The sequence below is a fragment of the Neovison vison genome, chromosome 5 (assembly GCF_020171115.1).
Source record: "Neovison vison isolate M4711 chromosome 5, ASM_NN_V1, whole genome shotgun sequence".
NCBI lineage: Eukaryota > Metazoa > Chordata > Mammalia > Carnivora > Mustelidae > Neogale > Neogale vison.
Window position 1 is genome coordinate 135,314,346 of NC_058095.1, and position 14,689 is coordinate 135,329,034.

At 42.7% G+C, this 14,689-nt stretch overlaps 1 protein-coding gene and 1 long non-coding RNA gene across 6 annotated transcripts in view; one reads left to right on the plus strand and one right to left on the minus strand.

Annotated features, from left to right (window-relative positions):
• Positions 1-10,291: 10,291 nt before the first annotated feature.
• LOC122907155 lies at positions 10,292-12,965 on the minus strand. Its single transcript, XR_006384691.1, has 3 exons — positions 12,836-12,965; positions 12,656-12,750; positions 10,292-10,621 (listed from the first exon to the last, which is right to left on the minus strand). It is a non-coding gene; the product is annotated as an uncharacterized LOC122907155 (long non-coding RNA).
• A 760-nt stretch (positions 12,966-13,725) lies between these two features.
• LMO7 (LIM domain 7) overlaps positions 13,726-14,689 on the plus strand; it is a 207,636-nt gene continuing 206,672 nt past the window's right edge. For 2 of the 5 annotated variants that reach the window (XM_044249891.1, XM_044249890.1), the window contains exons 1-2: positions 13,736-13,786; positions 13,933-14,003. In XM_044249891.1, coding sequence (XP_044105826.1) covers positions 13,944-14,003 — 60 coding nt within the window. In that variant the 5' untranslated portion in view covers positions 13,736-13,786; positions 13,933-13,943. Of the gene's footprint in view, positions 13,787-13,932; positions 14,004-14,689 lie in introns of all 5 variants that reach the window. The other 3 variants (XM_044249894.1, XM_044249889.1, XM_044249892.1) reach the window with 3 other exon arrangements.

Consider the following 14,689-nt stretch of genomic DNA (forward strand, 5'->3'; position numbering starts at 1 on the left):
TGGAGATGCCAGATCTTGCCAAAATGCAGATTCTGATTCAGCCATTAGATATAGGGCCCGATATTATGCATTTCTAACAAGCACCCAAGCTGCCGGTCTGAGGACTCCCACTTTGAGCTGTGTGATTCTAGAACCCAGCTGAAGAGATAAACCATGGGCAGGAGAATTAAATACCTATGGAATTTGGAGATTCTGGCTGATGGAACTTTTTAAAAAAAGATTATTTATTTATTTATTTGGCAGAGAGACAGCACAAGTAGGCAGAGAGGCAGGCAGAGAGAGAAGGGGAAGCAGGCTCTCCGCCGAGCAGAGAGCCCAATGTGGGGCTCGATCCCACGACCCTGAGATCATGACCTGAGCCAAAGGCAGAGGTCAGTGGCACCCACTGAGCCACCCAGGTGCCCCTGGCTGATGGAACTTCTTAAGGAAGAACTTTTCCCCTAATATCCAATTAGTACCCTTTCCCACTAAATGGCTATTTTATGAGAATTGCTTCACTAGAAAATTTCTGACCTTGGTAATTTAGAATCTCGGTGTTCTTGGGGCTTGTGGGTGGCTCAATTGGTTAAGTGTTGGACTCTTGATTTTGGTTCAGGTCACGATCTTGGGGTCCTAAGACGAAGCCCAACGTGAGGGGCACTGTGATGGGTTTAGAACCTGCTTGAGATTCTCTCCCTTCCTTTCCAGCTGCTCTCCCCACTCCGTCTCTAAAATGAAACAAAGATTGAATCTCAGTGTTTTCACAATGCTTGATTGACAGGATGATATTGACATTACGGCAACAAATATAGTGGTTCTACCAAAAACCCACCGAAATGTCATTGATTCAGGAACAGAGCTCAGGCTCTGGTTTCAGATGTGGTTTGATTCTTAGTTCTGTCTCTATGTGGTTGGTCTTAGGAAAATTATTAATATATTAGATAAAAGTACCCTTATGTGGGTTTTTTGTGAGAATTGTAACTGTGGTACATAAAAGCCTACTCAAAAAAGATAGTTATTATTATCACAACCACCCCCAACGAGTGCAATAACCTGTATTGAACATATTTTTAAAGTTTGTGTCATGAATCATGAGACTCACCTAATTTTTGGAAGAATTTGAATAAGAAGATGGAATGAATAGATCACATTTCGCTTCCATGCACAAGGGAACTGTGCATACTTCTTCTGTAACTCAGAAATGGTTTGACTTTTAAAAAAATCTCAAAATAGCTGAAGTTAGCAGACATGCAATTTAGCAAGGACGATTGGAATTTTGGTCTTTCCTGTAATAATACTACACCAAAGCATACTGCTCATTAGGAAAACATTTTTATCTGAATCTTTTACTCTTGAGGGCCAGAATGCTGTTTTTCTTTTTGATAGCTATGTTTACAGAATCTAAATCACCCCGAATAATTATTTCAACATTTCAAGGTATTATAACTGCTTACGCTTCATTTACAAGCTATTTGAATTTTGGTGAGTTCCAGTATGGTGCTAGAGCAACAAAACGAGATCAGATAAGTTCACTATGGGGTTTGTGACATAAACCTATGTTAATTCGGATATTAAAAGTCCTCTGCTGGGCACCTGTAACGAAAATTCGGATATTTAAAATTTCCACTTTTTACAGTTGGGCTTTCTATGCTGAGAATAGACCTCTGAGAGCTGGAAATTTGGAGGCAACTGATGAGTGCCCACGTCTGGGTAGGTGTGGGCTGGCTCTGATCCACGGAAGGGTCCACGGCACAGGACATATCGATAGTTCTTTGACTACATCTCCATGGTTGCTTTGAAAGCTCTAAGGCGTAATGCCTCTATCTGGTTTTCTTCTGGAACACATACAGTTGGAAAAGAGGAAGTCAGAAGGAGGTTAGAAAGTAAATACGACAACTGAGATAAAGTTAAATAAATCTCAGAGCACCTGGGTGGCTCAGTTGTTTAGCACCTGCCTTCAACTTGGGTCATGATCCCTGGTCCTATGGAGCCCTGCATCTGGCTCCCTGCTCAGCGGGAAGCCTGCTTCTCCCTTTCCTACTCCCCCTGCTTGTTTCCCTTTCTCACTGTCTCTCTTTCTGTGTAATAAACAAGTAAAAGTCTTAAAAAAAAAAAGTTAAGTCAATCTAACAGACTATTCCCAGCCATATTCAATCTGAACTTTTATTGCCATAGCCACACTACTGCAAATATCTAGTGCCCTCCTAGCGATTTTGTAATTGTTACTGACCTCTTGTACTGGTAGGATATGTCTGGGTGATGGAGGACATTAAGGTAGCATAAGGCATGTTGTAGTTTGTAAGGTGCTACCACATACCCAGTGTTAAGAACGTGCAGAAATGTCAACCAAGCTGCTGAAAGCCACTTTCAGTTTAGGTTTTTGAGCCCAGTGTTATTAAGATCCTTGTGGACTTAACTTTGAAAAGTTCTTCTCGTTCTTTTTCTAAATCTTGTAATTGTCTCTAAGTACTACCTTCATAATTGATGCTCTTACTCTAGTCATGCTTTTGAGAGTTTTAAGAATTATAAGCCCCAGACTTCTTTCAAAGGGAGCAAGCTAGAAGTGGATACTTAATGGCGGGTGACATGTTGATTTATGACCACTACCCTAACCTGACATTAGATCTAGTCGACAGGTAGGGCAGTAAACATAGACAATACTCATGTCTGATTTTGAAAAATCTAGTTATGCATGAGAAAAATCTTGTTTTCTCTCATGGTATTGGCTGAATATGTCAGGATACCAATTAAAAACTGATCTAAAAATTAGTAACTCCTGCTCTTTGGATGTAGAATCCAATAAACTTTTCTCTTGCCACGAGCCAGAGAACAGAGCATCTCTTTGGCAAAGAATTTTTCTGGGGTGAAATATTACCGTATAATTATTTTGTTGTACAAATTTTTTTAAAAGGCTAATTTTGCATTGCCAATATATCTTTTTCTTTTTTGAAAAAAAATTTTTTTAAGATTTTATTTATTTGACAGAGAGAGAGAGAGATCACAAGTAGGCAGAGAGGCAGGTAGAGAGAGAGAGAGGGGAGGAAGCAGGCTCCCCGTGGAGCAGAGAGCCTGACGTGGGGCTCGGTTTCAGGACCCTGGGATCATGACCTGAGCTGAACGCAGAGGCTTTAACCCACTGAGCCACCCAGGTGCCCCACATTGCCAATATATCTTGAAAAGAATTTTTCCTGTCTACAATAAATAGCCCTTTATATTTTACACAGCATAGAGTTAGGTCTTCCCCTATAAACTTTTGCTTATCTAGACCATGCCGAGAGGTCTATCTCTGCAAAAATAAAATGGAGTCCATTATAATGCTTCCTGAAGTAACAAAGCCACATATCCGTAGTCGCTACCTTTAATTATTCAAAGATCCAGTAGAAGAAGACACATGTGTGTACAATCCGTGGAGGAGTGTTCTTGTGTGTGTGAATGTGTGTGTAGCCTTGATCCATAACATAGTGTAACTAACTGTCTTAGTTAGCAGAAATGGGATAGGTAGATGTCTTCTATGTCCTGAGAAGGCCCCAAGGCCATGTTTTTGTTTTTGTTTTTGAGTTCAATCATATAGGATTGAAATGGTTTGGACTGACTGGTCTGTTTCTGTCCACAGGGATCAAAGAAGTTGACAGTAGAGTCATGGATGACGCTCTTCCTGCAAGAACTCCCAGGGACTTTGGTGATTTACATCACAGGCCATCTGGTTTCATTCATGATCCTTGGGAGCATTCTCAAGTGACCCCCACCCACCCACCATTCAAGGAAACCCCTTTACCTTTTTTCATATGGAAGCTTCTGGCTGAGCTGGGTCCGAGGCTGACCTCTTCTGTGATAATCTCCAATCCTTGAGGGAGAACCAGACCTGTCTTGGTGTGATTTCATGGCCATCCTGGAGCTCTGAAGAATAGCCAAGAGCTTCTTTTCATAGCTCTTTGTAAGGTTTCTTCATAGTGTATGAAAGTAAGAATGAGCTTTGTTAGAAATTTGTCATTTGGGGTGCCTGGGTGGCTCAGTCAGTTAGGTGGCTGCCCTTGGCTCAGGGCTGTGGTTCAGGGTCCTCAGATAGAGACCCACATCAGGATCCCTGCTCAGTGGGGAGCCTGCTTCTCTATCTGCTCCTCCCCCCCGGCCCCGTGTGTGCTTTTCTAATAAATAAATAAAATCTTAAAGAAAAGAGAAAAGGAAATAAAAGAAAGGAAAGAAAAGAAATCTGTCATCTTACAACTGAGGCCCCACTAGTACTAGTGGTAAACCCAGGAGTACAACCTGCTCTCTTGTTTCTTGGGCCAGTCTGTTTTGTAGTTTTTGAATCCTTTCCTTTTTGAAGGTAATATATGATCAATACCTGGCGAGTAAGAAAGGCTTATTAAAAGGATTATTAAGGTCCTTATTTTCTATAATTCTATAATGATTTCTATAATCAAAGTCCTTATTTTCTATAATTATATAAAAATAAGTTTCCTATAATGGATGAGCTGTTTCTTCTGTCAGTCCATTTCAAAATGTAAACAACTATGGTTATTATAAAGTGTTAATAATACAATAAACCCTGTGCTTATTTTTTTTCGCCTGCCTTTTTAGCAGAACAGTTTGAACAGATAGTATGGTTGTTGCTCTATTTTAGTAAACTTAATGAGAAGTCAGGTAGAATTTCTCTTCCAAACCATTAAAAACAAAAAGAAAAAAAGAAATATGTTTTAGAGAAATCTGGACTTGACTATTTTTGTCTGTGATTTTTATTACTAAAGATATCCTTTTAGGGAAAATACAGAGTTTATTTTACTCATTTCGCAGAGCTTCAGGAAGAGAAATTTAGTAAACACACATTCTCTCCTTCTTTCCCAGAAGCCCCAATAGTTTATTTTAAAGCTAATGCTAGGGTAAGTCCTTTTGATCTCACTGCCATCACTTGGAGAATTACAGTGTGGTTTTGCGATTCTGGCTAGAACGCAAATGCAGGATCTTAATGGCAACAGCAACAAAAAAAGTCCTACATTTAATGTAAAATAATTTGAGTTCAATGATAAGAAACTGTTCCACATGTTTAAAAAAAAAAAAGAAAGCCAAACTCTACACTCTTAAGATCTTTACCATAGGAAGAAAATAACTAACCGTTCTTCTTATTATGGGGTTGGTCCCATGTTTTGAAAGTTATAATCTCAGTTGATCTCTTAATGGGATGTCTGTGAACACAGGAGGAAGACTGATAAGAACCAACGGCTTCTCATCTATTCCTTCTCAGTTAACCATCCAGCAGGTTCCGAAGACAAATTTAGGAACCCTTGTCTTCATCCACTGGGCAAAGCACTCATCACTATCCTAAGGCTGTTCTAAAAGCCTCCCAAGGTTTGTCTGTGTTTTGGGGGAGTGATAAAATATGGATTCACCTAGATTTTCCCCCTTCTATGTCCCTCTGTCTTATCTTCATTTCTTAATCTGTAACATGTTAGCTTCTTTTCCTCTCTGGCTTCTATTGAGTTGAATCTACTTGCCTGAATGTCATTAATGTAAGTGCTGGCAACATCATAATCCTTTAATTACTAACACTATTAGATACATTTTTGTGGGTAAAGATGGGATAATTATGACTTTATCATTATATATGTATGTATTTTTTGTTTACCTGACTTTAATTTTTTCCAGCTTTATTGAGATATATTTGCCATACATTATGTAAGTTTAAAGTGTACAACATGATGATTTAATACACATACAGTTGTGAAATGATTACCACAATAAGATTAGTTAACACCTCCATCACCTCCCATTTTTTCTTTTTATTCTGGGTGACTTAAGATTTACTCTCTTAGTAACTTTCAAGTGTATAATACAATATCATTACCTAGAGTCACAATACTGTACATTAAAACCCTAGAACTTATTCATTTTATACCTGGAAGTTTATACCTTTTAACCAATATCTGCTAATTTTACGCCTTACTTCCCACCTGTCCCCACCCTGAGCCCTTGGCAACCACCATTCTATTGTCTGAGCTTGGCTTTTTGAGATTCCACATATAGGTAAGAATATACAGTACCTGTCTTTCTCATCTCACTTAGCACAAACACTTCAAGTTCCACGCATGTCGTCCCAAAAGGCAGGATTTCCTTTTTTTTTTAATGGCTGAATATTCCATTTTGTATGTACATGTATGTGTGTGTACACGTGTGTGTATGTGTATGTTTAATTTCTTCATCTGTCAATGGATACTTAGGTTGTTTCTGTGTTTTGGCTACTGTGGAATAATGCTGATATCTCTGAATGAACATGGGGTTGCAGATATCTCTGAGATAGTGATTTTTTTTCCTTTAGATGTATACCCAGAAGTGGAATTGCTGGAGCATATGATAGTTTTATTTTTTAATTTTCTGAGGAAACTCCATACTAATTTTCACAATGGCTGCATCAACTTGCCTTCCCCCGCACAGTGTATAAGTATTCCCTTTTCCCCACATCCTTGCAAATACTTGTTACTTTTGGTCCTTTTGTTTTCTAGCCATTCTGACAGCTAGGAGGTGAAATCTCATCGTGGTTTTGATCTGCATTTCCCCGACAGTGTTGAGCATCTTTTCATGTACCTGTTGGCCATTTGTATGTCTTTTTTTGGAAAAGTATTTTTTCAGGTCCTATGCTCATTTTCAAATCAGATTTTTTTTTCATTTTTCTTTTTTGCTATTGAATTATATGGATCCCTTATATATATTGGATATTAACCACTTATCAGATAGATGGTTGCAAATATTTTCTCCTATTGTGTAGTTTGCCTTCTTATTTTGTTGATTCTTTTGTAGTACAGAGCTTTTTATTTTTATTTTATTTATTTATTTATTTTTAAAGATTTTATTTATTTATTTGACAGAGAGAGATCACAAGTAGGCAGAGAGGCAGGCAGAGAGAGAGGAGGAAGCAGGCTCCCCGCCGAGCAGAGAGCCCGATGCGGGACTCGAGCCCAGGACCCCGAGATCATGACCTGAGCCCAAGGCAGCGGCTTAACCCACCGAGCCACCCAGGCGCCCCTAGTAGAGAGCTTTTTAATTTGATGTAGTTCCACATTTTTATTTCTGTTTTTGTTGCTTGTGCTTTTGGTGTCATATTCAAAAAATTATTGCTAAGACTAATGTCAAGGAGTTTTCCCCCTATGTTTTCATTTAGTAGTTTTACAGTTCAGGTATGATAATTAATCCATTTCTGCTTAACTTTTGTAAATGATGAAAAATATAGGGTCCAATTTCATTCTTTTGAGCATGACTATCCAGTTCTTCTAATACCAATTATTGAAGAGAATATCCATTCCCAATGTATAGTCTTGATAGGGACTGCACTGAACCAACAGATGGATTTGGGTACTATGGACATTTTAACAATATTAAGTCTTCCAATCTATGAACACGAGTATCTTTCCACTTACTTGTGTCTTTGTTTTCTTTCATCAGTCTTATAATTTTCAGAGTACAGATCTTTCACCTTCTTTGTTAAATTTATTATTTAGATATCTTATTTTTTGAAGATATTGTAAATGGTATTGTTCTTTTTCAGATAGTTTGTTGTTAGTGTACAGAAAAGCAACTATTTCTGTATTCTGTGGCAATTTTACTAAAGTCATTTATTAATTTTTTGGTGGAGTCTTTAGACTTTTCTCTATATAAGACCATATCATCTGCAAACAATTTTTATTATATTTATCTACCCTCCAGTAGTGAATCTCCCCATTAATAAAGGTATTACAGAAGCATGAGAAATATATATACAATCCAGATGTTGGCTATCTTTGAGCTCATAAGGATTGGTACATTTTGAACCATAACCAACCACAGTATGAATTCAGTTCTTTTATTAGAAGAATTTCTACTGTGCCTGTCTCTTCTTGCAGACGTTTTCAGTCATCAGATCCTTTTCCTCTTATAATCTTTGCCCAGACCTCATTCAGTCTGGTTCTTTCTTGCCCCTTCCTCTTTATAACTCAGAATAGCCTTTGTCTTCTAATTCACCCCAACTCTTCTCTACCCCACCCATGTGTTGCAAGAAACTTGGGCTTGGGTTATGCTTCTAGGGTGCCAAAGCATTAACTGACAAAGCCAATCTCTTCCTGAAGAGCAGTGGTTCTCAATTAGGGTTATGTGCCCATCCCCCCAGGAGACATTTGGCAATACCCGGAGACATTTTTGGTTGCTGAATTTTCAGGGTGCTGCTAGCACCTAGTGGTTAGAGACTGGGGATGCTGCTATACCTCCCACAATGCACAAGACAATTCCCCTAATAAAGAATTATCTAGCCTGGGTTATTAATTGTACTTCTGTTTAGGAACTCTGCTGTAAAGAAATTCTTGTATTAGCTGCCATAATCAACAGTATTTTCTACTCTGCTACTATTAATGTTTTACTAGTTCTGTGCATTAAGAGTTATTATATGTGTGTGTGAATATATATGTATATATATACATATATATCTATTTATGCCCACATATACTCCCATCAATAAATAGTTGTTAAATACCAGATATTCCTAAATTGCTCAAGGCTGAATGAGAAAAATAAATACCTCATGAAAGGTGCTACGATGACATAAAGAAGAGATATCTAACCTATCCTAGGATAATCTGCAAAGATATTTTGAAGGATACTGAGAAGCAAGAGACCTGAACCGAGCCTGGAAGAATAAGTAGGAGAAAGCCAGGCAAGGAGAGAGGGAAGCACATTTCTCACAAACGGAGAAATACGGGTAAGGCATGTGGTTAGAGGTGTGGGCAGGACCAAATCCTGGAAACCATTAAATGACCCTTAAAAACAACTGACAGGTGTCTGGGTGGCGTAGTCAGTGGAGCGTCAAACTCTTGGTTTCAGTTCAGGTTGCGATCTTAGGGACCTGAGATGAAGCCCCATGTTGGGCTCCTGGCTCAGTGTGGAATCTGCTTAAGACTCTTCTTCTCTTCTGGCCCTCCTCCCTCAAAATAAATAAATCTAAAAAAAAAAAAAAAAAAGGCAATTGGGAGTCACTGAGGAGTAATGGAAGGTGGGATATTTTGGCTTCATGATAATATTTACATTTTAGAAAGGTCATGTGATTTCTGAAATCCAGGTGAGAGCAAATGAAGGTCTGACCTAAGATAATAGAAATAGAGATGGAGAAGAAGGCCAACTGGAGATTTACTACAGAAATAGATGGACAGGACTGGGAATGGGGTAGACACAAGTGAAAGACAAGACCAAATTTTAGTCACAGTACCATTTGCCAAGTCAGGGAGGACTGGAGGAGGTTGAAGTTTGTGGAATGAGATAGCCAAAAAAGATATTTGGCCATATCTTTGTGTCATATATATTTACTCATTTATGAAAGTAATATATCTTTTGTAAAAAACTTATAAAAGAGAAGCACAATATCTCCATTTGAAAATAGTTGGCATTAAAATTTGGGAATTTTTTTCTAATTTGTTTTATGTGGCAAAATACACATTTAAAAAATGCAATCACATATTAGGGTGCTTTATTCATTGCTTTTTATCCATTCCAGTATATATTTTTAAACATCTCTCTAGGTCTTGAGTTGCCCTTTACTTTTTTAATGACTGAATGATAACCACTCTATGGAAGAAACGTAATTTACTCCACTGTACCTGTTGTCACTTTAGATTGCTTTGGGATTTTCATTTTTTTAAAGATTGTATTTATTTATTTGAGAGAGAGAGAGAGATAGGGAGAAACAGGCTCCCCGCTGAGGAGGGAGCCCAATCCAGGGCTCAATCCGAAGACCCCAGGATCATGACCTAAGCTGAAGGCAGATGCTTAATGGACTTTGACAGAGATCAAAGTACGGGTAGGCAGAGAGACATGCAGACAGAGAGGTGTAAGCAGGCTCCCTGAGCAGAGAGCCCTATGCGGGACTTGATCCCAGGACCTGAGATCATGACCTGAGTTGAAGGCAGAGGCTTTAACCTACTGAACCACCCAGGAGCCCCTGGGATTTTCATTTTTAACAATGCTTTATGTCATCACAAGTTTAGTCCTCCAGAAGCTGAAAGAAATTGAGTTTGAAGAGCAAGATACTTATTAAGGATAGACCCCTGTGAAACAAAGAGGGAAGAACTGGAAAGAGCAAGGGAGAGGGGTGCCTGGGTGGCTCAGTCATTGGGCTTCTGCCTTCGGCTCGGGTCATAATCCCAGGGTGCTGAGATCATGTCCCACATCGGGCTCCCTGCTCAATGGGAAGCCTGCTTCTCCCTCTCCCACTCCCCTTCCTTGTGTTCCCTCTCTCGCTATCTCCCTCTGTCAAGTAAATAAAAAAAAATTAAAAAAAAAAAAAAAAAAAAAAAAAAGCAAGGGAGAAGTTGAACTGTGACCCAGGCTTCATGTTTATGGAAAGGACCCATCAACCGTACTCTGCTTTGGATAGAAATGACTGGACTTTTCTAACATCCAGTCACTCAGTCAGTGGATGAGAGCAGCTCTGGGAGGACCATGAGCTCAGAGGAGGCTGCACTCAGCAGCTCAGGCAGACCTCAAAGCGCTGGCAGCTGGTGACTGTCTGCTGATCACACTCTTTCTCCAAAGGAAGGTTTGGCTAGCGTATCTGGGTCCACCACAGCGGCTCATTTTGCGCACACATCTTTCTTCATAGTCTTAGGATGAATGCCCAGAAATGGAGTTGCTGCAATAGAGTATGAGTAGTTAAAATTTTTAAAATATTTGTCAAATTACCTTCAAGAAAGATTGTACCACGTTCTCCCACCAACAGTTCATCGCTAATGTATAAACACATGACAATTGTACTGTTTTTAAATATAGGAAGGTACTTCAAATTCTTTGGGAAAATGAACAATATTCTTGATGATTTATTGTTGTGAATTTAACTTTAAACTCCTGCGGTAGGTTACCTTTCTCTAGAGAGCTGCATAAATCTTTCCTGAAGGATAAAACACTCTAATGACTGATAGTAGAAGGCAACGATTTGAGGTTGGGGTACCAGGTGGTGGGTATAATAGAGGTCACGGATTGTATGGAGCACTGGGTGTGGTGAAAAAATAATGAATACTGTTATGCTGAAAATAAATAAATTAATAAAAAAAAAAGAAGGTAACTATTTGGATTTGGGCTTCTGAGTTGCAAATTGCATCACTAAAGAGGCTGAAATGGCTGATGCCTGAGCTGGCTTGAAACAGAGCTCACCATCCCCTACAGCTCTTTCCATGTGAGAATTTGAGCAAATAAACGAAACTCCCATTTATAAGGAAAAATTCATATTTGACACACTGCTGTGAGAGAGAGAGACTAATGAGAAATAATAAGTGCCTACTCTCTGTCAAGCGATGCCCTAGGCTTCCACATATACCATCCTACTTAATTCTCACGACTTCCCTCCGAAGTAGTTATTATCATCACATTTTTCAGATGAGGTAATTTAAGGTCAGTGTGTCTGGTTACTTGGTAACCTTAGTCATTCAGATTTCCATCTTTGTGGTTGTTACCATCCTGGGCTGTTACCCCCTAAGCTTTTAGCCCAGTTACATAGCAGCCGGCTTTAAACAGTATAGTATAGGTACATAGTAACTGTAAGAACAGTAACCCTCATGAAGCTTGGGGAATGTCTGTCCTTCTCCTGGACTAGAAGTATATGAGAGTCAGTATCTAACAAGACAATGCTAGTCTAAAAAAAAAAAAAAAAACAGGAATTCAGGAAACAAAACAAACAAGAGAAAAAAAATAAGAGAGAGGCAAGTCAAGAAACAGACTCTTAGCTATAGTTCTCTACTTGGTTATGAGAGGGGTGGGGAGAGAATGGGTGAAACAGGTGATGGAGATTAAGGAGAGAGCAGTTGTCCTAAAGAGCACAGGATGACGTATAGAAGTGCCGAATTCACCACACTGTACACCTGAAACTAATATAACACTGTATGTTAACTCTACTGATATTAAAAACTTAAAAAATATATTTTTTAAAGATTTTATTTATTTGACAGAGAGAGATCACAAGGCAGAGAGGCAGGCAGAGAGAGAGGAGGAAGCAGGCTCCCTGCCAAGCAGAGAGCCCGATGCGGGGCTGGATCCCAGGACCCCAAGATCATGACCTGAGTGGAAGGCAGAGGCTTAACCCAGTGAGCCACCCAGGCACCCCCCAAAATATTTTAGTAATAAAAAATAAAATACGATAAAAAAAAAAAAAGCAGTGTGGGGGGGATGGGGGTTGGGAACGGTTGAAGGAGGCTATTCGAGGCTAAAAAAAGACCTAACCAAATGCAATTGTGTGGTCATTGTTTGGATTTGGGTCTGAGTAAAACAGCTGTAAAAGACATTTTGGTATCAGTTGAGGAATTTGAGTCTGGATGGGATATAAACTGATACTTGATAATTCCTTAGCTTCAGTTAGCTGTGGTTTGGTGTGAAAATGGAAATATTATGTAGAAAAGTGTCCCTTAAAAACCGAGATGTGTATTGTAATATCGAGGGGTGAAAAATAATATCTATTTTTAAAATAATATCTATCTTTAAGAGGAAATGAAGGTGATGAAGTAAATAGGGTAAAATACAAACCTTTGTTAAATACAGACGCTAGGTTTTTAGCTATTCTTATACTAGTCTCCTGCTCTATGCTTGTTTACTCCTTATAATGAAAAACGACGTCAATCAACCGGAAAAAAGAAAATAAGGGTTTCTTTCCTTTAGGAGAGTAAGAACCCATCTTTACCTTCCTCCAGAGGTGCTGCCATCAACATGTGGCCTGAATAGGGCTTCGGGAGCATCACGCGAGGTCCAAGGGAGACCGGACCAACGAACACGTTCCTTTCCGAAGATTTAATTTTTGAGTGAAAAGAACTCACATAAGCCAAACCAGGAGCCCCGACCCTCCAGCCCCCTGCGCACCTACCTAGGACCGCTGGGGACACTGAATAACCTGTCACCTTACTGTCAGATGCTCGGGGTGAGGGCGAGAGAAATGCCAGGCTCCCCTCGGCTCCCACCCTTTGCGGAGAGGCCGGGCTGGAGTGGCAGGTACGTTCCAGCTCACCCACCTGGAGGCGGGGTGGAGAGGGGCCGGCCCAGAGTGGGGGGAAATGGGCGGCACACGCTCAGGCCACTTCCCTCACCTGCCGCCAGGAGGGCTCGGGCTGCTGCGGGGGGCGGAGAGCTTGCGGTGGGGTAGGCCACGCACCTGGCGGCGGGGCCGCGCGCAGCGGGACAGCGGGCTCCGCGGAGCCGCGCGCGCCGGGCTCAGGCCGCAGGTGAGGGCGGCGGGCCGGGCGGCTGCGCGTCACGGCGGGCCGGGCTCCTCCAAGGGGGAAGTTTCTTGGCCCGGAAAGGTGCAATTGTGTGCAGCTATTCCTGGTATGTCAGGCGGGTCCGGCGGCCGCAAGCCGAGGGGGCGCCTCTTGCCCGGGTCCCCGGGAGAGGGAAGGCGGCCAGGAGGGCAGAGACGGGAAGGATGCGGGCGCGGGGGCGCAGTCCCTCGGGGCGGAGCCGCGGTCTGGGCGGGCAGCGCGGGAGCGTGGCCTTGGCCACGGTCTCCTGGCGGTCGGTGGCATCTCCTGGCCCAGACAGTCTGCCCACAAAGGCGACTGCGGCCGGGAGACCCCGGGAGCCGCAGGGGGGCGGACGGAAGCGGCGGCTCTGCGGCCCGGGGTGGGCGGCGGCGGGGTGGGCTGGGGCGGGACCATTCCGGGGAGGGCGGCGGCCGCGGCGCTGCGACTTTTGAAGTCCTCACAGTGGCGGGGCGGGTGCGACGCACCGCCTCTCGTCTCCCGTCCACCTCCCGCGCCCTGCCGGGACCCCCGGGGCCCCGGGGTCATTTTCGGGAGTTGAGAGGAAGCCACGTCTTCAGGTACTTGTGGGCTCGAAACTTTCCAAACTGCAGAGCGCAACAAAAGGAAAGAGAGCCCGGGCGGCAGGGCCGGGCGCGCGCCGTTGCCCCCCTCCCCCCCCGCCCCTCCGCGCACTCATCGCGTCTTTCTCTCCCTCTTACCCTAGTCCTGGAAAGGATGGAGGAGGTCGGGGCCGACTGCGCCGTAGCTTTCGCCGAGGCCCAGAGATGGGTGGAGGTGAGTGCCTTTACTTTTTTCCGCACGAGTTTGAGGCCTCGAGGCCGCTCCCGCCGCTGGGCGCTTCACCTCCTCTCGGCACCCGCGCCGGCGCGTGGCAGCCGGTTGCTTTGCAGTTTGGGGGGACTTTGCAAGTCCTGCTTCTCCTATCTTTTAATGTCCAGCTAAGCCTAGTGCTGCCCTCCCTACGACGGGCTCGCTGGCTTCCCCAGAGCTCCTCTGCCAGGGCGGAGGCCGGCGCTCGGCCACTTGGGTTTGGGGACCACAAGTCCTCGTGCGCCAGACCACGTCAGCACCGGGTCCGAGGCGGCCCAGTGCCTCTCGAGCTGTGCTTTGGGGGTGTTACGGTGGGAACGCCCGACTCTTACCTGCAGGGGCAGTGGATAAAGCGTGCGTTGAGTGGGAGGGCAGGTGGAGGTTAGGCACTTGAGGCGCACCTGGAGAGATGTTTTCTCCCGCGCAGCCTTTGGAGCCCGGGGGTGGGGGGAGGGATGCGAGTCAAGGTTTTTACTTACTCAGAGTCGGCACTGATGAGACTAAGATCTCCTGGGATCACTCACTGAAGGGTTGCTGCTTTCCCAACTGTGCCTTAGAGAGGCGATCTTCCATTTCCACCGAAATGGAGATGGTCTCTTGGCCGTTTCGTCCTCTACACTCTGAGGTTACATTTATCCGTAAAAAGTTAA